This window comes from Cavia porcellus, unplaced genomic scaffold (assembly GCF_034190915.1).
Source record: "Cavia porcellus strain 051 isolate PalLab524CR breed Dunkin Hartley unplaced genomic scaffold, mCavPor4.1 scaffold_27, whole genome shotgun sequence".
NCBI lineage: Eukaryota > Metazoa > Chordata > Mammalia > Rodentia > Caviidae > Cavia > Cavia porcellus.
This window is the reverse complement of record NW_026947510.1, coordinates 33,553,459-33,575,792: the sequence shown is the minus strand read 5'-3', so window position 1 is coordinate 33,575,792 and position 22,334 is coordinate 33,553,459. Positions and strand designations below refer to the sequence as shown.

The 22,334-nt window shown below is 45.4% G+C and overlaps 1 protein-coding gene and 1 long non-coding RNA gene across 3 annotated transcripts in view; one reads left to right on the top strand and one right to left on the bottom strand.

The window, feature by feature from the left end:
• LOC101787842 (uncharacterized) overlaps positions 1 to 22,334 on the bottom strand; it is a 133,315-nt gene that overhangs the window by 104,068 nt on the left and 6,913 nt on the right. The window contains exons 2-3 of the long non-coding RNA XR_010043848.1: positions 17,389 to 17,489; positions 11,213 to 16,052 (exon numbers count right to left, since the gene is read on the bottom strand). This is a non-coding gene — a long non-coding RNA (uncharacterized LOC101787842). The remainder of the gene's footprint in view (positions 1 to 11,212; positions 16,053 to 17,388; positions 17,490 to 22,334) is intronic.
• Positions 4,077 to 14,077, top strand: LOC100732386 (single-stranded DNA cytosine deaminase-like). Of its 2 annotated transcripts, XM_063238173.1 has the most exons (5): positions 4,091 to 4,384; positions 9,596 to 9,743; positions 11,399 to 11,669; positions 12,007 to 12,122; positions 12,299 to 14,077. In XM_063238173.1, exons 1-5 carry the CDS (start codon positions 4,377 to 4,379, stop codon positions 12,350 to 12,352), a joined length of 597 nt encoding a protein of 198 aa, XP_063094243.1. In that variant the 5' UTR covers positions 4,091 to 4,376; the 3' UTR covers positions 12,353 to 14,077. The 2 variants fall into 2 exon arrangements, with proteins under 2 accessions (XP_063094242.1, XP_063094243.1); XM_063238172.1 differs by lacking the exons at positions 12,007 to 12,122; positions 12,299 to 14,077 and having other exon boundaries at positions 4,077 to 4,384; positions 11,399 to 12,004.

Here is a 22,334-nt window from a genome sequence, read left to right as displayed (position 1 = left end):
ATTGAGAGCATAGCAGATCTGCAACGCTGACTTTACACCAGGACAGAATTGCATGAGCTTTGGAGGAAAGCCAGCTGGGGTTCGAATCTCAGCCCCAACATCTCGGCTTTCCAGCTACTGAGTAAGCTTCTCAGGTCACACATTTGCCTACAGAGTGATGGGCTCGCTCTGCAATGAGGCAAGGCAGAGAGAAGGAGAGCCCTAGGCTAAGAAGCTGTTGGGATGTTAAAAGTTCCACAGCTTGAGCCAGTCGGTGCCCCCTCTTTTTGTCTCTCTTCTTCCCTCTCTCTGTCTCTGTCTCCTCTCCATATCCATGTCCCTGTCCATGTCCATCTTTGGTTAGAAATGCTGCCAGAGTATATAATGATGAGTCAGGCATGTTGGCACACTCCTGTAATGCCACCACTCGGGAGGCTGAGGCAGAAGGATTGCCATGAGTTGAAGGCCAGTCTCCCTACATAGGGAGACCCTGTTTCAACAATAAAAAAGGCACTAGCAAAATGAATACAACATATTAAAAAAGTTAGGTTTCTTGAGCAAGTGGGATTTATGGCTAATTTAGCACATGCAGGTGAGTATGTATCACAGGCCACATTGAAAACAACATAGACACTTCAGTAGATGCAGAAAGAACAGAGTTCAGCATCCATGGATGATAAAATCCATGGATGATAAAATTCTCATCAAGCCATGCACTATGGTGCATGCTTATGATCCCAGCTACTCAGCATAAGTATCACAGGTTGAAGCCTACGCAACTTAGTGAGATCTTGTTTCAAAATTAAAACGAAACAGGATGGGATTTGGCTCAGCATTATAGTGGACCTGAGTTCAGCCATTGGGACTCAACAACAACATTTTATCAGAACAGGCATGGCAGCAAATTTCCTATAATCAATGAGAGAGACTGAGAATCTTTTCCTCATAGATTGAGTCCCAGACAAGGATGGTCACTGTCACCACTTTTGCTCTGCATAATGCCTGGCACATGAGCAGGAGCACTGGGGCCAGGGCCTGCCTGGTAAGCACAAGGTCCTGCTCCATTCCCAACACCAAAAAACAAACAAACAAACCCAGCAGGAGCAACCACATAAGGAAAATAAATAAGAGACACCTGAATTGGAAAGAAAGAAGTAAAATTACATCTGTTTATAGATTACCCAGTAAGTAGAAAGTCTAGAAATTACACACACATTCCAGAACTAATAAGCAAATTCAGTAAAGTTGGATACAAAGCCACATGCAACAAATAAGTTGTGTTTCTTTACAAAAATGATGATTTATCTGAAAAGGATAGCAAAACAGCAATCTCATGATGGCATCAAAAAGAATAGCATGTTTGGTAATGAACATAACTGCAAAAGATGTTACACTGTACATTGAAACCTATAAAATAATGATGAAGGCCCTGAAGAAGAATCAAGCAAATCAAAAGATAGCTGTAGCTATAAGTTAAAAAAAGTTAATATTGTTAAATTTTTCATACTGGGCCCCGGATATAGTTCAGTGGCACAATGTGGGGCAAGTGCAAGGTTCAGAGTTCGTTCCTGATACAAAATACTATTACTACTATTACTACTGTTACTAATAATAAAATTTTTATAATAACCTAAGCAACATAGAGATTCAGCACAACTCCAACAAAATTCCATTTTTCATAGAAATAGTAAAACTAATTATACAATTTGTATTGAACTACAAAAGATGCTGAGCAGACAAATCAACCTTGAGAAATAAAAGCAAAGTTGAAGGCATCATGTTTTTTTATTTTAAATTATTAGAAAGGTACATTTATCAAAATAGTACTGGCATAAAGGCACATAAATGCTGGGAAAGAATAAACAAAGGGCACAAAGTCAACTAACACTCAACAAAGGTGCTATTGTTGGTCAGCTCTCCATAACTGAGACAGAATCTGAGAGGCGCATTGTCTCCGAGGGTTCAGTCCATGGTCAGCTGGCCCTATGAGTTGGGCCACAGCTGGGCCTGTGATCAGACAGAGGATCTCGGTGGAAGGGTTTGGCGGAATAAAGCTGCTTGCATCATGGTGGTCAGGAAGCAGAGAAGGAAAGAGGAAGGGTCAGGGTCCAGACATGGGGCACCCTAAAAAGGACAGGCTTGAGTCATTTATAAGAAAATGCATGCTCTTTGAGACCATAATGTTAAGTGCAGTAAATCAGATGCATGACCTTAAATATTACATTGTTTCTCTTATTTGAGAAACTCAGAGTAAAAATATAAAGAGCAAAATAAAAGATAATAGGCAATAGGGAGACAGATGTCAGAAGGGAAGGGGCTCAGGAGGGTGCGGGGGTGAGGGAGGAGATGCGGGGTGTAAAAGGAACTGGGATGTGTGGTGTGCACGTACCAGCTCTGTTTGTGGAATCTAAAAAGAAGCAGAAAGCAGAGTGGTGTAGAAGTGATACAGGGAGCAAGGCTCCGGGTCTAGGATGGGTGAGTTTCCATGTCACTGTGTGACACCCTAACCGTAGCTGATGACACTGTGCTGTACACCAGAAATTCACCAACGGCAGATTCCAGGTGCACACGTGGAGGGTCATATGCGATCATCTTACTATGTGTATGTATCAAAACCCTACAGTGTGGACCTCAATATATACAACATCTATTTCAAAAAATTAGTAAAATTTTGAAAAGCATATGACAACATATGCCAGGTGCTGAATTCAATCCCTAGGGCAGAGAAAAATATGTGATCCCACATTTAGCTATACTCCTAAAAGAATTCAAGGGCATCCCAAGCCAATGTCCCATCCATATGATCTCCAGTAGGCAAAGGTGGAAACATCCCAAGGGCCTTCAGCAGACGAACAGATCAGCAAACGGATCAGCAAACGGTAACGCAGGTGCACTCGGGATGCGATCAGCCATCATCATGAGGTCCAGATGCCGGGAACACAGCACAGCACGGGGGAGTTTGAGTTTTTCTGTTTTGTTTCATTTGACACAGGACCTTCCCGTATTGCCCAGACTGGCTTTGGACTTGCGATCCTCCAGCCTTGGCATCCTGGGCAGCTGCTGTTACAGGCGAGCACCACCACACTCCAGTAACGTGAGTCATGAAAACAGGATGCACAGTGAAGTAAGCTGGGCACGAAAGGACAAGCATCATGAGATTCCACTTGTGTGGGATGATGTGAATAGGCAGGTTCACAGAGGCAGGAGCGGAGGCGAGGCTGCTACGAGGTCAGGGAGGGGAAAACAGCGAGTTACAGTTTAACTGCTACAGGTTTTCTCATTTTTCACTCTGATAAAAGGTTTTGAAACCAGATTATGGTGATGATTACAAAACATTAAATATGATTAATGCCACTGACCACACAGTAAAAGACAATTAAAAATGACTGGATATGGTGGCACACAACGGTAATCCCCATACTAGGAGGATTGCCTCGACTGCACAGTGAGCCTGGACCACATAGTAAGAAAAATTATACATATATATATATAGTTAGTTAGTTAGTTAGTTTTTCATTTCTTTTTTTTTTTTTTTTCTGATACTGGGAATTACAATCGGAGGATTTGTACTGAGCTACATTGCTAGGTTTGTTTTGTTTTTTAAAAATTTTGACCATATCTTGTTAAATTTGTCCAGGCTGGGGTGGAATTTGTAAGATCCTCCTACTTCAGCTTTCCAGAATGCTGGGATTATAGGCATGTGCCACAAGGCCCAACTTAAAGAAATAATCCCCTGGGCTGGGGATGTATAGTAAGTAATTCAGTGGTGGAGTGCTCACCTAGCTTGTATGGGACCCCAGATACATCTCTAGCACTACAAAAAAAATTATATATATTTATTTTTAAATAATTTATAATATAAATAAATATTTATATAAAATATATATTTTATTATATATTAATATTATATATAAATATATTTATAAAGTTTATAATATAAATATATGTATTTATATTATATATAAAATATATATATGATGTGTGTGTATTCCATCTCCACGATTATGATTTGAAAACTGTCTGCTGCCACTGCCTCTTGATCTTCATTGCTTACACGGGCCATTGGGCTGTGACTCACATGGGGAACCTACCTGGGGAAGAAATTGCATGCACTGGCTTTTTAGAGAAGCAACCCTGGAGGACCCTAAACATGAGCAGAGCCGAGCTCCTTTACCCCTCGTGACTCTGTGTGCGGCAACTCCGCCCACTGTCACTGGACCAAACCCAGGCCATTGGGTTACCTGTGGGTGATGGGCTGGGGAGGAGCCCCAGGGTAAGCTCAAATTTGACTTTAAGGCCAAAGCTCTGTCAGACACAGGCAGTGAGGCAGCATCGCCAGAGGCAAGATCTGCTTGGCCAAGACTTCAGGGAGGCAGGAAGACGCGCTGGACAACACCATGGACAGGTGAGGAGCTGGGCTGAGTCCTGGGCTTGGGGATCTGCAGGCCACTGCCCTGGAGCGGACACCCCATTCCCGGTCCGGTCCACCTGCGCTCAGCCCAACTCTGCGCTGTCGCTCGCTGGCTCTCTTCTGTGCTGCAGAAGACGCACTGTGTGCGAGGCACTGACTTGTCTTGAGCTTTGTGGCCCCACTAGCAGTGGTTTATGGTAACGACCTGAACAGGAGATCTTTCCAGACTCAAATCATGAGAAGGTCACAGCTACACTGTACTAAAAACTGTAGTGGCCATTTTTATAATCATCTCGCAAGCATTCAGCAGCAAAGCCATCAAAGACAGACTTGCCTTGGGAGATGTTATTGAAGTAATGTAGCTGGAGTAAGGAAACTGGTATTTTCTTAAGACACCAGACGTGCAAGATTAATTGCTTGAATTCACTGAAGCATGCATGTTATTTACTGTTACACGCCGACTGTTGGGCAACTAAGGGCATTTTTGCTGCTGATCTTTCCATTTGTTCAGACATGATCTACCTGAACTCATAAATGCAGACGCTGTAAGACTGTCACCGTGTCTTCACGTGCAGTTTAAGATGTCACTAACCTAGAGCTTATTTTATTCTTATTTTCACAATTACTGTGAACGTCTGGGAATGACACCTAATCCACATATTTCATTTTAGTTTAATTTTTTATGGTGAATGTGACCTCAGAGGCAAGCACTCTAATGTCAAGGCTGGGGGTGTGACTCTGTCATGAAGCACTTGCCTGGCATGTGCAAGGTCCTGGCCTCAGGTTCTAGCACACAGGGCCAGTGGTGATACTCACACAGGAGGAAATGCAAAGACCAATAGGGAAGGAGAAAAGAGAGAATTCCACAGAAGAAAGCAGTAACCCAGCCCCACAGGGGAGTTCGGGGAATGGCTGGAGGGGCTTGCTCAGGGTTATTTTTAACCCACCCTGGTTTGCATCACCAGGTGGCTTGTGCTCTGCCCCAGGGGACACAGCTGTGCAACAGCTGTCAACCTGTTACCCTGAGAGGCTGGCGGGACAGGACACGGGCCCTCCAAACCCTTCACCTATATCCCATCCTGCTTTTGTACTCCCAGGATTCTCCTTCCTTACACGCACACACTTGCATCACCCCTGGCAGTGAAAGACAGTTTTCCAGGGCTGAGGTTGTAGTGCACTGAAAACTTGAAAGAATTTTTACCCCCACTTTTCTCATCTCTGTGGCTTAGATGCCAATTTAAATAAAAAGGGAACTTACAGGTAAGAGAGGATGCTTAGTATGTTTTAAATGAGACGGGGCATGGAGGTTTATCCCCGTAATTCCAGTAGTTTGGGAGGCTGAGGCAAGAGGATCACAAATTTGAGATCAGACTAGGTAATTTAACAAGGCCTTGTCTCAAAACAAAGGAAAACCAACAAACACACCAAAAACAGGAGGCAAATAGGAGGTTGCTGGGATGTAACTCAACACTTCTTCGTTTTAAACAAAACAACTGACCAGGTTCCAAAGAAATTATTCATTTTGTGTGTGCATATTAAGTACCCACTATGTGTTGAGTTTAGCTATGCTAAAAGTTATTACATTCCAGTTGTGTAATAGTGTCATGGTGCAATTGTGATCACCATAATAAATTGCTATAATTTTAAAATAAAGTCAATTATTGTTCGGAGTATGCTAGTATCCATTTTTTATTTGTGGAAATTATGTTTTGTGTGTGTGTGCTAAGGATGAGAACTTTAACTTTTAAAAGAATTATGTTTGACTTTTTTTGTTGTTGTTGTACTGGGGATTAAACCACAACCCTTCAGAGTAAGCTACATCCCAGCCCTTTCTCATGTTTAATCTTGATACAGGGTCTTGCTAAGTTACTACATTGTGCAGGCTGGGCTTAAATTTGAGATCCTCCTGTCTCAGCCTCCCAGAGGGCTGGGATTACAGGACTATACCATCACATCCAGCCTTGGTTGACCATGTTTATACTTTTTGATATACATAATATTTATGCTGATAACAAAATTACTTCTCTGTTTTAAGGTTTAATTTAAAAAGTCTTCCAGTAGGTTTTTTCAGTGTAAACTTGAAACCATTACTGGCTCTTTTCCTAGATGTTGGTCCCTTGTCAGAGATTCTCTACAGAATAAAGTTGACATATTGGTGGCCGTCTTCTTAGGTCAGAGTTTGTTCACTTGAAGCATACTCTAAAGTACTGCATGAGTTTTCAACTAATGTCCAAAAACTGGCACACGTGTGACCGTAGCAGCCCCCAGCGGAGTCGCCCAAATGCCGCCCCGCCCCCCACCCTGGAAAGCGAACCAGCAACACGCGCTGCGCAGCGACACCCTGTGCAGCAGGAAGGTTCCAGCCAGGGACACGGGTGGGTCCCACACGCTGCGCCCAGGAAGCAAGTGAGACTCAGAGGAGGAGACCATATAGGACTCGCGTGAAGGGTCTCTGACAGCCAGTCAGTGGCTGCTAGGGTGTGGAGCCCATTACAGAGGGGCTGAAGGATTTTGGGGGCAGGGCCCTGGAAATGATCAGTAATCCGATGGGGGTGTCAGCTTGGGGTGTTTACATCTGCCAATGACCACAAAACTGTGGGCGAAGTTTACTGCATGTAAATTGTACCTCAGGGTAACAAAAAAAGTAACAGTTTCAATTCTCTCATCACTAAACCGTATTCAAATTCTGGCTAAGGTTCGCTTTGCAAGCGCTCTGCACTTCTGTTGGACATCACTAGGTGGCAGTACTACCTCAGCAAATTGGATCAGAACTGGGCAAAATAAGGGCCACGAACTTTAGAGACTAAAGACACTGCTCTAGCTTTCCTAGCATAACGCCTATCGCTTGTGTTAGCGTGTTTTCTTCTGTAAGGAGCACTGTTGATTTCTTCAAAGAAACCTGAGTTGCCAAAAAATATCTCTGTCAATTCAATTCAATTCAATTCAATTCAATTCAATTCAGTTCAGTTCAGTTCAGTTCAATTCAATTCAATTCAATTCAATTCAATTCAATTCAGTGTAGAGCCCCCGATTCACAAGATGCTGTGCTAGGAATGGAAGACAAAGATAAGGGGCAGAGGGTCCCTGTGCGTGACTGTGAACGACAGCAAAATACTAGGGTTTTATTGCAGTGGAAGAGACCAGCACAAGGGCTCAGGGTGTAGCTCAGCAGTACAGTGTGGACCTAGCATGCTCGAGGTCCCAGGTTTGATACTCAGTGCTGGGAAGAAGAAAAAGAAAAAAGTCTATAAAGTATGAGTTTATTATGTGTAATGACCACGTGACTATGCACCCATAAAAAAGACTAGAAGAGAAACTAGACTCTTTAAATTGTCACTGTCATTACATAGAATGCTTCATTATCACTGTTAAGACATTATGACTTTCCAAATTTTGTCTTTAATACTTAAGACCTTACTTTTCTAGAGTATTCCAGTTGGACAATAATCAAATGTTGCTCTTACACATTAAAAGCATATTCATAACGTTGACACTGCCTCAAAATGGAAAATATCTAATTGAGAACACTGAGATGTCAGCAAATGAGAAATTGGAAAATAATAGGAAATCAGAGGAAATTACTTTTGCTTAGAAAATTTGGGATAATAGTAGTGAGAAAGCTTTTGCTTTGCTTTGTTTGTGGTACCGTGGTTTGAACCTAAGGCCTTTGCGTTGAGCTACAAACTCAGCCCCTCTGCTCTTGAGACAGTATCTAAGTTGCCCAGGCTGGACTGGAAGTCACCATCCTCCTGCCTCAGCCTCCCAGAGTGCTGGTTTGCAGGTGTGCACTGCCACTCCTGGCTGAGAAAGATCTTCCGAGGAAGGAGACCTGAAATGGGTGTAGCTCTGAAGGACAGATAGGCTTTGGGCAGAATGCGGGGAGGAGTCTGGATCGCCTGGGGATGCAGCTCAGTGGTAGAGCACATGCACGAGACTGTTCAAACCCTAGTGCCACCAAAAGGGAACAAGCAGGAAAGCGTTCAGCCAAGGAGAAGTGAACCGTCATCAAGGGAGGTGCGAAAAAAGTGCTGAAGGGACACAGGCTGGTGCTGGCAGCCAGCTGCTCCAGGTCTCCAACATCAGGAGGGGAGGGCGAGGAAAGGTGTCAGGCAATGGCAGAAATGTTGCCTTCAGGTCCCTCCAGAAAGGCTGCCTGACACTGGGCTCTCAGGGCTGCAGCTGACTCCCAGGGCAGAAGAGAATGAGCAGCATTCAGCGAGACAGTGACACGGCTCTGAGTGGCAGAGTGGGGACATTGCTGTGGAAGGGCCAGGGGCCAGCACTGTGGACCTGGTGACAGCTGAGGGCCGGGAGGCGGGGCCTCGTCAGCTGCCTGGGCTCTGCTGGCCCTCCCAGGCACAGGGGACTCCTCCTGCTTCCTGTGCTGCTCCCATGCCTTTGCTATGCCAGTGCAGTCGCTCACACAGGTCGGGGATCTTACTTCAGTTTTCACGTGGTTCCACCACAGAAACTGCACTGTCCTCTAAGTTGCTTTCCCAACACTTCGTTTTAACTTGGAATAACATTATTTTTTCAGACAGTCCTACTCCTGAACCAGAGACTCATTACCAAAAGAAAAGCCTAACGGGGCAGTGGGAAAGCATTTATGTTCAAGGCCTTGGGTGAATCCTAGCAACACACACACACACACACACACACACACACACACACACACACTCAGCACGGAAAACAAGCTCATTGGATCAAAACTTTGCAGGACACAGACACCTGAGAAACAGAGACAGGTCAAAGCGTGAGGTGACCGAGGTCAGGCCTGCAGCTAGGACCCTGTTTGGCCAGGTTGCTGTGAGGTACATTTGGATCTTTAGGCGCAGACCCGGGGAGACCTGCAAATGTAAGCGTGAGATCAAAGAACAAGTTTCAAGTCCCAACATGGAGGAGATAGTTTCTGAGGCTCTCAGAGGGAGGAGCTGGGTTTAGGGCTCTGGAGATTTCTGCATTGCTCTCCATGCTGAGCAGCAAAGGGCGTCTCCGGTGCTCTGCAAGCTCAGCGGGTCTCAGGAACGCCCTCTCCCCCCTACCATCACTGCACATTTCCCAGGCACTCACGGGGCGGGGTGCCCAGTCCCCGTGGAGCCCTGGCTTCGCTCCCAGCACTGCCGGGTAATAGTGTTGAGGACAAAGCAGGACAGCGCCACCCGACAGGGTCACCACCTGTATTCCCCCCTGTCCTCCCACATGCAGCCTCCTGATGAAGCGAACGAAGTTTCTGTACCAATTCAAGAACGTCCGCTGGGCCAAGGGTCGGCACGAAACCTACCTGTGCTACGTGGTGAAGCGGCGCGACAGCGCCACCTCCTGCTCCTTAGACTTCGGCCACCTGCGCAACCAGGTACTGGCTGGGATTGGGCGCTCCTGGCAGGGCAAGCCCAACCCCTGGGTGCTGTGGGAGGCGCCCGCACTGGGTCCTTTTAGCCCGTGGCACGACGCCTCATTTCTCCCTCCCTGTCTGTCTACACGGACGCGCACCTGTGTTAGACACGGCCTGCGTGTGTCATGAACCATCCTCACCCGTCCTGCAGGCCTCGGCTTCAAGTCGCCTTGACCTAAGATAAGAGCATTTTGGCTGGGGGAACATGATCAGCTTGTTCAAGCAAATGTTATGTCTATTTGGTTATTGGCTTTTGTCATGCTGGGGATTGAACCCAGGGCTTTTGCACAAGCTATGCCAGCGTTCTACTCATGAACTCTGTCCCCAGTCCTCCAAGGATGAAAAATAGTACTTTTAGAAGTTTTGAAAATCAAGAAAGAAAAATTTAGTAACAATTACAGTGCCAGACATGGGGGTGTATTCCTGTAATTCTAGAATTCAGGGGCGGAGGCAGGAGGATCACAGCAAGTTTGAGGTCAGCCTGGGCTATAAACTGAGTTTGACAACAGTCTAAACTATATAGTGAGACTGTCTCAAAAAAACAAAGAAAAGAAATAGAAAGGAAAGAATACAAAAATTACAGTGTCTCAGTTGTTTTCCAGATGATTTCTGTTACTCCCTACTCTGACAGATCATAGGTAGTGAATGCATGCATCATGGTGAGTTCAGAAAACTCTGAGAAGTTAGGACTGATGGGGTGATGTTATTTCTGAGACAGGGTCTCTTGTGTAGATCATCCTGGTCTTAAACTCACTTTATAGGCCAAACTGGCCCTGAATTAGCAACGACCATCTTCTCTCAGCCTCCTGAGCGCTGAGTTCACAGGCTCGGCTCTAATCTCACTCTTTGCGCTGCTTGAAAAAATGGCATTTCCAGGACTGCTCCCAAACCCAGATGGATTTGCATAAGCTCCTGTGACTGTGCCCTGTTCTAACGTGCTGTGATGTCAGGCCTTGGTAGCAGCCCTAGGCAGGATTGGCGGCACAGAGCGTCATTCACCTGTTGCTGTAGATCCCCTAAGGTCCCCCCACCCTCTGTCTGTGCTGAGTAGCTGAGCTCACCATCACTAGCCTGCATCCCAGCCTCTGTCCTGCCCATGAGGACGCACGCGCTGCTCACAGCAGCTCTGTGTACCGAGCGCTCTCACTGCGGTCGTGCACTGTGCACGATCCCGGCTGGTCTCCCCATGAGGAAGCTGCAGAGCCGCGAGCTGGAGAGCCTGTCAGCCTCCCGAGCAGTGGGGCAGGGAACCAGCTACGCTTCCTGTCCTGGCGGAGTGCTAGGCGGGGAGCACTGCAGACCCATAGGTGGGCAGGGACGGCGTTTCATGACCCGATGTCCTCGCAGCCTGGCCGCTGACCCCTCCCTAGGCCCGCACTCAGCCCTAATCCCCCCCCCCCCGCCCCAATCCCGGGCGAGGCCCAACTGACCTCGCGGGCTCTGGCGCCTCCTGGTGGCCGCCGGCGGCTCCACAGCGCTGCCCACGCAGACCTCGGCGCCGGCTCCTGCATCTCCTCCTCCACACAAACCAGGGCCGAGCCGCAGCCTCTGCTCCACGGAGCTTCGGCTGGCCTCGCCCCGAGCCGTGCGGTCACCACGCCCCGCTGTGCCCGCAGGCCGGCTGCCACGTGGAGCTGCTGTTCCTGCGCTACATCTCCGACTGGGACCTGGACCCGGGCCGCTGCTACCGCGTCACCTGGTTCACGTCCTGGAGCCCCTGCTACGACTGCGCGCGGCACGTGGCCGACTTCCTGCGCGGGAACCCGAACCTCAGCCTGCGCATCTTCACCGCGCGGCTCTACTTCTGCGAGGACCGCAAGGCGGAGCCCGAGGGGCTGCGGCGGCTGCACCGCGCGGGTGTCCAGATCGCGGTCATGACCTTCAAAGGTGTGAGGGAGCGGGCGGGCTGGGTCGAGGGCAGCGCGGGACCCGCGGGGACACCACGGCTCCCCGGCATCTTTCTTGGCAGGTGCTTGTTGGTTGGGACAGGCTCTTGCTATGTTGCCCAGACTGTACTCAAACTTGCGATGCTCTTCCCGCAGCCTCCCAGAGCGCTCGATTCTAGCCGAGCTCCCTTGGCAATCAGAACCCAAGGGGAAAGACAGACGTCCTGGACACAAAGCCCTGGGGAAGAGGAACTGGGGGTGGTGGTGGTCAAGGTTTGTTTCTCTCCTCCCCATTCAGGACCTAAACTATCTTCTCCCCACCTCCTTTTTTGTTAAAGATTATTTTTACTGCTGGAACACTTTCGTCGCGAACCGTGAGAAAACATTCAAGGCCTGGGAGGGGCTGCACGAGAACTCGGTCCGTCTGTCCAGACAGCTGCGGCGCATCCTGTTGGTAAGCGGCTTCAGGGCATCTCTGGGCCCGCCATAGTGCTCCTCCTCCTCCTCCTCCTGCCTGCCCTGCCCTGTCCCACCCCAGATCCCCTTCTGTAGAACAAGCTGTCACAGCGTCACCCCCGCGCGGAGCCCCGCCCAGCTCCGCTCGCTCACGAGGCCGCCCTGTCCCCGCAGCCGCTCTACGAGGTGGACGACCTGCGCGACGCCTTCCGCGTGCTGGGGCTTTGAACGCCGCCCCCAGGAGCCGCATGCGCAGCGCCTCATCCCTGCGGAAGAGAACGAATGGAAGAGCGGAGCTTCACGTCTGCGCTTCCTTCTGCAGTTCTCACTTTCTTAGCGTGCCGCGGGAGAAATATTTGTACATGACTGTTTGAAAATACCCACGTCTTGCAAATAGAGCAGGAGCGCTGGCGTAGCTGGCGGACGCGGCCATCGGCGCAGGCTCGGGCGCAGCGTCGCCCTCTGTCCGGCTGCATCGGAACTGCAGGGCCCGCGGGCGCATCCTGGAAGCCTTTCTGACCTGCTGCAGGCCAGCGCTGCAAAGCCCGCCGAGAGCTGTCCTGTCAGGATCTCTGTTACCTCAGCTATCTGAGCTGTCCTAGCCTCTTCTGACGAGCCCCATCCTCCGGTGGGCTCCTAATGACAAAATCTGGGTGACCCCTGACCCCCCCCCCCAAGCATTAAAGCGCAAGCGCATGTTTTTGTATTTGTAAGGACTGGGACTTGGGACCTGGGGCAGAAACTAGGCGTGGGTCACTTTCCGGTGACTTCAGTAAGGGATCACAATTAAAATAGACGTGAGGAGGGCCGGGCGCAGTGGTGGAGGACTGTGATCCTAACATACAGGTGCCTGAAAAAGGAGGATTCCCACCAATTGTGAGGCCAGCCTGGGCTACTTAGTGAGACCTTGTTTCAGAAACAAAAAACAGACGTGAGGCCTGTGAAGAAGGCGCCGTGTAATGAACTGATGTCTCAGTGGCACCGTCCTCTGAATACACAGACGCTGAAAGTCACCCACGAACACCCATGGAAATCATGGCCAGTGACCAGCGGGGACTTGGACAGACGCAGCTTGCATGTCAAGAAGAGAAAAATCTCTTCTCTCACATGAGTCTGTTGATGCCAGCCAGACCCAGGTTTTGTACTTTGATTTGTGTCATGCTCTTCCCAGAGTTATACTAACTGGATAACAAGGCGCCAGGAGCCACATCCGAGAGAGAGGCTGGGCACGGGGAGAGGAGCTGTGCTCCACCCCACAGAGGGCTTGGGCCTCTGTGCCTGCTCCATCGCTAACACGTGCGTGCTCAGCCATTAAATCCAAGGAGCATGAGCCTCAGGTGAGTGAGCAAGCCAGTATTAGTCGAATGCTGGCTTGCTCAGAATGCCCCTGGGAGGTAGACAGGCCCAACAATGAAAAGTGGATTTTGAAAAACACGGCCTTGTGTAACGTGGGATTCTATTCGACCAAAAATGGAATAAATGGGAGTGGTGAATGCTGGCCTGTATCCTCCGGAGGCAGAGGGATCATGAGTTGGAGGCTGGCTCGGGATACATAGAACTTATTTAAAAAAAAAAAAAAAAAAAAAAAAAAAAGAAGTATTGATGGACTTACAACACTGTGCCCTTTTTCTCTTTTATTTTAAGACAATCTCCCTAAATTACCCAGCCTGGTCTCCAGCTTGTGATACTCTTTCCTCACCCTCCTGAGGAGCTACGATTGCAGGCAAGCACCTCAGTGCCTGGCACACAATTGTTAGTATTTTTTTTTTTTTTTTGGTCTTTTTCTTGTTTATCAGTACTGGGGATCGAACTCACGACTGCCTGCTTACAAGGCAGGCGCTATGGCGCTGAGCTAAATCCCCAGCCCCCAATTGTTAGTATTTTAATCTTACTGTACATACATTTGTGAAGTAGTAAAGTAATAAAATAATTACTTCATCTTTTCATTTATAATGTGTAGTATAGTGTGTAATTATATTTTGTATCATACTTTCCTCTTCTGAAATATTGAAATGGGTTCCTGCTGTCTCATAAATTTATAGCTTTGTTTATTTTTATCTTTTTAGTGCCATGAATTGAACTCAGCACCTCACATGTGCTAGGCAAGCACTCTGTTAGTGAGCTACATCCCCAACTCAACTCATAGCTTTAGAAATTATTCTACTAGCAAAGAATATAACTATAATATAGTCTAATGTAGTACTATTAGAATGAAGCTATTTAGTAAACATTTTCACAAAATATTTGATTTTGGTTCATTTCCATCAACTGAATAATAACAAGTAATTAGGGAAGTTTTAGAGATGAAATGTTGAATAAAATAATTCCGGCAGTAAAAAGTCAGTATGATGGAATTAACCTGTGAGTCTAGAAACTGACCCACACATCGAGAGTCAACTGATCCATGACAAGCACAAAAGGACCTTTCAGTGGGGAAGAATAATCTTGCCTATGAATGCTGTGGGAGACAATTGGATGTCAGGTGCAAAAGAATGGGTCTGGTCTGGGGCTCTTGTCACACCATGTACAAAAACTGCTCGGGATGTAGGTGCACGTAAGAGTGCAAACTGTAAAAGGCAACAGAGGTGGAAATCTCCATGACAGCATAGCCAGCAGTTTCTTGTTTCCTAACACAGCTTTCAGAAAAACCTAATAATAACTAGTGTTGTCGAGGATGTGGGAAAACACTGACTAGTAGAAATGTGAACTGGTATAGCTGCAGTGGGAGAGTTTAGCAGTGGAAGAAAGGATGGGAGGGAGTAGACATCCCTTTCCCATCCTCCTCATGGTCTAGGAAGGTTTATGTTTGTAATCTCAAGGAGAATATATTGGAATTCTAGTGAGTTAATTCCAATCTACCACTTCCAGGGCAGCCCAAGGCAAGAATAAAGACACTACGACATATATAACAGTTATGGGAAACCAAGGGTCCTCAGTCCAGTCAAGATGGTGGTTCACAAGAACAAAGGCCATCCCCAGAACCCAACCCAGATTTTAATTTTCCACTAAGGAGTGGCTCGGGGATGAGTGACAGAGTGGTGGGAAATGTGAGTGTCACGAGCTGGGCCAGGTAGGAGGTCTGAGAATCATCTCTGTAATATGCAGAGGGCAAGAAATGCAGAGAGGGGAATCTGTGTAACACACGTGAGGTAGTGTCTGGTAATGTGGGGCCGGTGCTTCAGTTATGACATACAATCCTTTTTGCCCTGGGAAGTCATAGCCTCTTTCTCGAGGCTCAGTGCTTGCTGACAGCATGGAGCATGGCTCTGTATCCCGCCTGGCTCAACCACTGGGTGAGAAAACACTGACCTGTCATTTTGCTTCAGAGATTACACATCAGCTCCTCAGCCAGCCCAATTTACATTGCTAGAAAGCCAATTGAAGGGACAGAGAATTAGCCTAGCCAGCTCCATACATGGAGATAGGGCCAAATTTATCCAAATGGAGACAGTTGCTCTTCTTTTCAAAGAGAGTCAAGAAGATTTGTCTGGGTGGTTCCCCACAAAGGAGGAAAGGAAAGAAAAAGAAAACAGCTCCACACTTTCTCAAAAGCTAAACAAACAATGACTGTGTGCCCCACAATTCCACCTTTGAGTTTAAGAAAGAAACGTGCATCAAAACAAAACCTGTCCATGATTGTTCAAATCAGCATTACTCTTAATAGCCAAAAATGGATTTTAGAAAAACCTAAGAGCTTTGCAACAGAATTTTACTCAAGCATGAAAAGGAATAACTGGGCATGGTAATGCAGACCTGTGGTCCCAGCAGGTGAGAGGCTGAAGCAGGAGAATCACCAGTCCAAGGCCAGCCTGGACTATGAGGTGGGAGACTCTGTCACAGAAGAATGAAATAGCAGTGCCCAGCAGGACCAGGGTGACCTTACCACACCCCACTGTGTGAAGTCATCAGAAAAGCTTTGATCTTCTTCCTAGGAAAGGTCAGAAGAAGTAAGTTTGCAGAGTCACAAAGGGCTACAGAGAGGCAGGAATGAACAACATCTACTTACACAGTGACAGAAATGAGGTCACAGAATTAGTAGAAATGTGTGAATTTTGCTTATGTCTTAATTTTGGCAAAAAACTGAATGTTGGAGTCAGGAAAACCTGCATTTGAGTTCTGATTCTGGGTGATAGCAGGCAAAGTCAGTGCCATCCATGGAGCCTGGCACTGTCTGGATGGCTACTCGGATGCCAACACCGCACTCATCTGTGGTGAGGGTTAAGTCAGCAGATGACACAGGCTGGTGCTGTCACAATGAAAAGCTCTCCTTCTGTCCTTTCTGTTTGCAAGAGGAAACCTCCAGCTGTGTGCACACAAAGAAATAGGCTTAAGATAAGCCAAACACAGGGAGGTGTATTGATTTTATCAGATGCTAAGCATGAGGCAAGTAGGTGCTCAAGAACAACACATGTATGTACAAATCTACTTTTCTCCTGAGGACCTGGGTCAGGGAGTCTCAATGGTGGTGCATCTGCTGAGATGACCACAGAGGATTCCACCTGTAGCACTACGGTAAACCACTGTCTGAGAAGAGAGGGAATAATAAGGCGACTGGCCCTCCACCCCACCCATAGAGCTTGAACCCTCTCCCTTTGCTGCACCAGGTAGGGAAGGAACGGTGGGGACAAAAATTATCTTTCCCCACCACACGAGTGTTTCCGTGCAGCTTCAGTTTCACAGCTGCTCAAGGTAAAACCACTAACATTAACTGTGCCTCACGAGGCAGCTTCTGCCTCTCCAGCTGGGAGAAACCTTGTTGCATCACAGCTTGAAACTTTTCTCTCTCAGGGAGTAGATCCATTCTTTCTTTCTCCCTTGCAGCTGGCAATAAAAGAAGCCATGCGGGTGGGAGAGTCCTTGGAGGGATTTATTATTTTTTTTCTTGGAGGGATTTAAACAAGAACTCCAAATTCCTAATAATCCAGGACAGGTCACATGTCTTTATGGAACTGTTCCTTTCAAGACCTTAAAAGAATTAACGCAAGCTATCACTGCCTATGGTGCCATGACCCCTTTTACCTGAGCTTTAACAGAATTTATGGGACATCAAGTTATGACCCCAAATGATTGGAAAGGAACAGCTAAAGCATGTTTCCATTTGGGGGATTATTTATTGTGAAAGGAAAATTTTTTGAATCAGGCCATTTGCAGTACCACTCACAACATAAGCATTACAAATGCTGTGTTAACTGGAGAAGGTACCTTTGTTGCCAGAAATAATCAAATTATTTTTAAACTACAAGTAAATGAAAAAGTTAAACTACCTTCCATAAGGGCTTGGCGGGAACTTCCTTCAGAGGGTAACCTTGATCTGATCTCCATCCACCAAAGTCCTGATGAACCTTTTCAGGATTTTGCCACACACCTATTGTAGGCCAGCAAGAGGATTGTCAACAATTCAGAGGCTAACAAACTAACTGTTCAACAACTGGCCTTTGAAAATGCAAATAAATCGCCTAAAGAGGCCTGAGGAGCCCACAAAAAAGGCTGCACTGTCTGAGATGGTCGAAATTTGTGCAGACATTGATTGGGCCCCTCGTATGTGAAGCGGGGTTTCCTTGGCAGCAGCTGTCTCTCAGGCTACTCACCCACAGCCTAGAGCAAAAGAAAGCAGGACTTTACTTGTTTCAGTTCTACATGTCGGGAAATTTTGCCAAAATTGCTCTGCTGCCTGGTAAGAGCAACAAAGTTATTATTTGTCTCTTCAACAAAACCTTCTAGTAGAATCTGTACAAAGTGTAGACGAGGTAAACATGGAGCAAATGAGTATAGATCCAAAACTGATGTGGAAGACAGACCCAGCTGGGAAACTCCCAGTGGGGCCTGCTGCGGCCCTGCCACACAGCAGGACTCACAGTGCTTTCCCTGATTCCTCACCAGCCCCACCTTCCACCGTCAAGCACGTTTCTGACCTCTGGAAAGCAGCAAAGACGGTAGAGGCTTGAACCTCAGTCCCTCCAGGTTTGTACTAACTCCTGAAATGGGACCCCAGGCTATTCACACTGGAGTCTGTGGACCTTGACCTCAGAGAGCAGTGGACTCCTGCTAGGCCACAGCAGTCTCACTTTAAAAGGTCTCCAGGGGTTGCCTGGTGTCACCCGTGCTGAGTGTGCAGGGGAAATCAAAGTCATTCAAAACACTTTTCAAGTCACTCCAGAGGCTCACATTGCTCAATTGGTCATTCTTCCTTTGAAAAGATTGGAAAATTTATAAATAAGGAAACAGATCAATGGTATCTGGTCTTTGTAGGCTTATTGGGTTCAACAGGCTAAATGGGATTGCCCCAAGATGGAATGGATTAGTGAAGGAAAAGCATTCAAAGGGCTTTTAGACACAGGTGTGGGTTTCAGTGCCCAACACCGTTGGCCTCTGGCATGGCCCCTGGATACAACAACAACAGACCTACAGGGGGTGAGCAGCCTTTCTCACCCCAGTATAAGTGTTAAATTGTTGACTTGGAGGGCAGAAGGCCATTTTGGACGTTTCTCACCTGAAGTCTTCCTCAACACACCCATCAATCTATGGAGGTGTGATGGATTACAGGATATGAAGGCACTGCCATTCTCTAAGCTGTGTTTGATGCTCTTGGTACCACTATACCCAAAATTGACATAATTTACTAAACAGCTGCTGGTCCCAGTATTCCATGATTGAGATTGACTAAGGGTCACAGAAATGCCAAAGAACAGGGACTAGGCCAAGTGAGCAACAACTCATCTCCAACAAACTGAAGAGGTGAGATCTTCCAACAGACTCAAAATCCAAAACCCAGCTACACCTGGAAGATTCCCCAGAGAAGCAGTCATCACTTAAGGGTACTAAATGCGAGCACTAAATTAACCCATCATAAGCAATTTACAAGCATACCCCAGGAATTAAACTTTAAAAAAAGAGAAAAGGAAATGAAAAGACATTAAAGCAAAATGCAACCCTAGATATCCAGTTCACCAAAAGCAAACCCAGGGGGCAATGATGTGGGACAATCTGAAAGTCCCCACCAGTCCTCTCTGAAGTAGAAACAACAAAAAATTGAATAAGGCTCAGCAAAAAATGAAATCAGAAATAATCTTTCAGATAACTACAGAGATTACCAAAATACACACCATGCTTAGCAATGTTAAAGCAGACACAGACCAAAACAAACAAACAAACAGATGAGCTCAAGCAAATCATGGAAGCTCAACATAGGAAAGAAATGGAATCCATAAAGCAGATTCAATCAGACAGGAGAATAAAAACTCTACTGAAAGTATTAGAGGGGGCTGGGGATTTATCTCAGTGGCATAAGCACCTGCCTTGCAAGCAGGAGGTTGTGAGTTCGATCCCCAGTATGGATAAAAAAAAAGAAAGAAAGAAAGAAAGTATTAGAAGCAGATTAGGACAGTGTGAAGGCAGGATCTCAGATATTGAAGACAGGCTTGTAGTTAGCGACCAGGAAAAGAAAGATTTCTCAAAAATAGCAGGGACCATGAGAAATCAATCCAGCAGCTTCTAGATAAGACAAAGAAGAGTAACTTAAGATTGATTGGAGTCAATAAAAAAGCAGGAACTACTACAAATGACATTAAAAAATGTTCACAGACATCATGACAGAAAAACATTCTGGTAGAGAAAAAGAACTTGAATTATAGATAAATGAGGCACATAGAACTCCAATTAGCAATGATCAAAAAAAGATCTACAGCCAGGCATGCCAGGGTCTAGAATCCAGATATTCAACACAAGAATAGAATCCTAAAAGCTCTTAGAGAAAAGAAACAAATTACCTATAAAGGAAAGCCCATCTGAATCACAGCTGAGTTCTCAGCACAAAATCTCAAGTAAAGGAGAGCTTGGAGTAAAGTACTCCAAGTTCTAAAGAGAAACAATTTTCAAGCAAGATTTATGTGCTCTACGCTAACTAAAAGAACTTCGTCATCCTGTGCTATGTTTGCCAATGCCAAGTTATATGACCAAATTACCTGTTAATTCCCTTTGCAAATGCTACTATTCTCTATAACAGGACACCCAGGGGCACAGACCACATTGTTGTAAAGTAACTGTAGCACTGTCATACTGTTCTGTATGTGCCATCTTCCTGGGTGACCTGATTGATATGTTAACCATTATTCCCCTCTGCAAAGGACAGAAGTTATCTAAAAATTAAATGCTGAAATTAGCTGACAAAGGACTGTAAATTCCTGGAAATCTTCTCTGTCCTCAAGAAAAGGGAAACAAAGGTCTTCTTAATTGTTCTTTCTATAAAAGTCTTTCAAAATTTTAACCCAGCTACACAGTTTTGAAAATTCCAACTGCACTGTGTCACTGGATAAATAAAAGAGCTCCTTTTTCTTTAAAAAAGACGTCTTGCCCCATTTTTTGGACAACATTTTGGGGGCTCATTTTTGGGGTACAACATTATGTACCCTGAAAAACTATCTTTTAACACTGATGGAGAAATAAGATACTTCCATGATAAAGAACATCTGTGAAAATTTATGACCACCAAACCAGCACTCCAAAATGTTCTGAAGGACATTCTAGAAAGAGATAATAAGAACTACAGCTCCATGAACTGCAACAGAAAGAATCTACCAGGGAATGCAAACAACTAGAGACAGGAGTAAAAAAGGGGGGATGATATGACAATGATAAGTCAATACATAATCAGTTATAACCATCAATGTTAATGGTCTCAATTGACCAATCAAAAAACACAGATTGATAGAATGGGTGAAGAAGCAAAATCTAACAATATGCTGCATATAAGAAATACATTTAATTAAAAAAGAAATTCTCTGACTGAAAGTCAATGAATGGAAAACAATAACCCATACAACAGGAATCCAGAAAAAAATCAGGGATAGCTATTCTATTTGCAGACAAAGTGAATTTCAAATTAAGACTGATTAAGACATTTAAAGAAGGTAACTACATCCTCATAAAGGGAACAATCCAAGAAGAAGTGATAACAACCATAAATATATATGCAACAAATACCAGTGCACCCAACTATATAAAATGATTACTAACAGACACGAAAAATCAAATAAGCCCTAACAATTATATTGGGAGACCTCAGTACCCCACTGTCACAAAAAGACAGATCAACTGGAAAAATAAATCAATAATGAAATATTGGAACTAAATCAAACTTTTAAACAAATGGACTCAGTAGATGTCCATAGAGTGCTCTACCCCACAACATCAGAATACACGTTGTTCTCAGCTACACAAAGGACATTCACCAAAATAGACTATATACTGGCTCATAGAACAGGCTTAAGTAAATGCAAAGAAATTGAAATTATCTCATGTATCCTATCATATTAAAGTACAGTGAAATTGGAAATCCTTGGTTAAAGGAAAACACAAAAACTTCATAAACACATGAAAATTAAATATCACCCTATCAAACAACCAATCAGTGAAAAATGAAATTAAGAAATTAGACAGTTTTTACAATGAATGATAATGACAATACAGCATACTGGAACTTGTGGGACACAATGAAGGCAGGTTTTTTTAGGTTGTTGTTGTTGTTGTTGTTTGTCTTTTTGAGAGAATTTCTTACCATGCAGTTAAGGTGGGCCTTGAGCTCACTTTGTAGTCCAGGCTGGCCTCATTCTTGTAACAATCCTCCTGCCTCACCTTCCTAAATGCTGGAATTACAGGTGCCTAGCTAATGAAAGCAGTCTTAAGAAGGAAATTAATAGCAGTAAATGCACATATCAGGGAAACAGGACAACTGTGCATAGACAACGTAATGCTGAACCTCAAACTTCCAGAAAAAGAAGAGCAGGCTAATCCAAACCTCATATGAGGGAGGAAATTATAAAGATCAGAGCAGAAATTAGCACAGTGGGGACTAAAAAACAATGCAAAAACTCAGTGAGTTAAACTTTGGTTTAAGATTTAATAAAATTGACAAACCCTAGCCAACATTATCAGAAAAAGGAAAGACTCAAATCCATACAACTAGGAACAGAAAGGGTGAATTCACAACAAAACCTGCAGAAATCCAGAAGATCATCTATACCTACTTGAAAACTTGTATTCTAATAAGATGGAAAACTATAGAAGAAATAGACAGATTCCTAGATAACATATGAATTACCAAAGCTGGGTTAAGAAGATAAAAATTCCTAAATAAATAAAATTCCTAAATGTCTGTCAACAAAATTGAAGATGTAATAAAAAACCCACCAACCAAGAAAAGTAGGCCCTTATG

Coding starts and splice junctions, on each gene's coding strand:
- LOC100732386 (XM_063238172.1), top strand. Junction 9,744..11,398: donor TCGGCCACCTGCGCAACCAG/GTACTGGCTGGG, acceptor CTGTGCCCGCAG/GCCGGCTGCCACGTGGAGCT.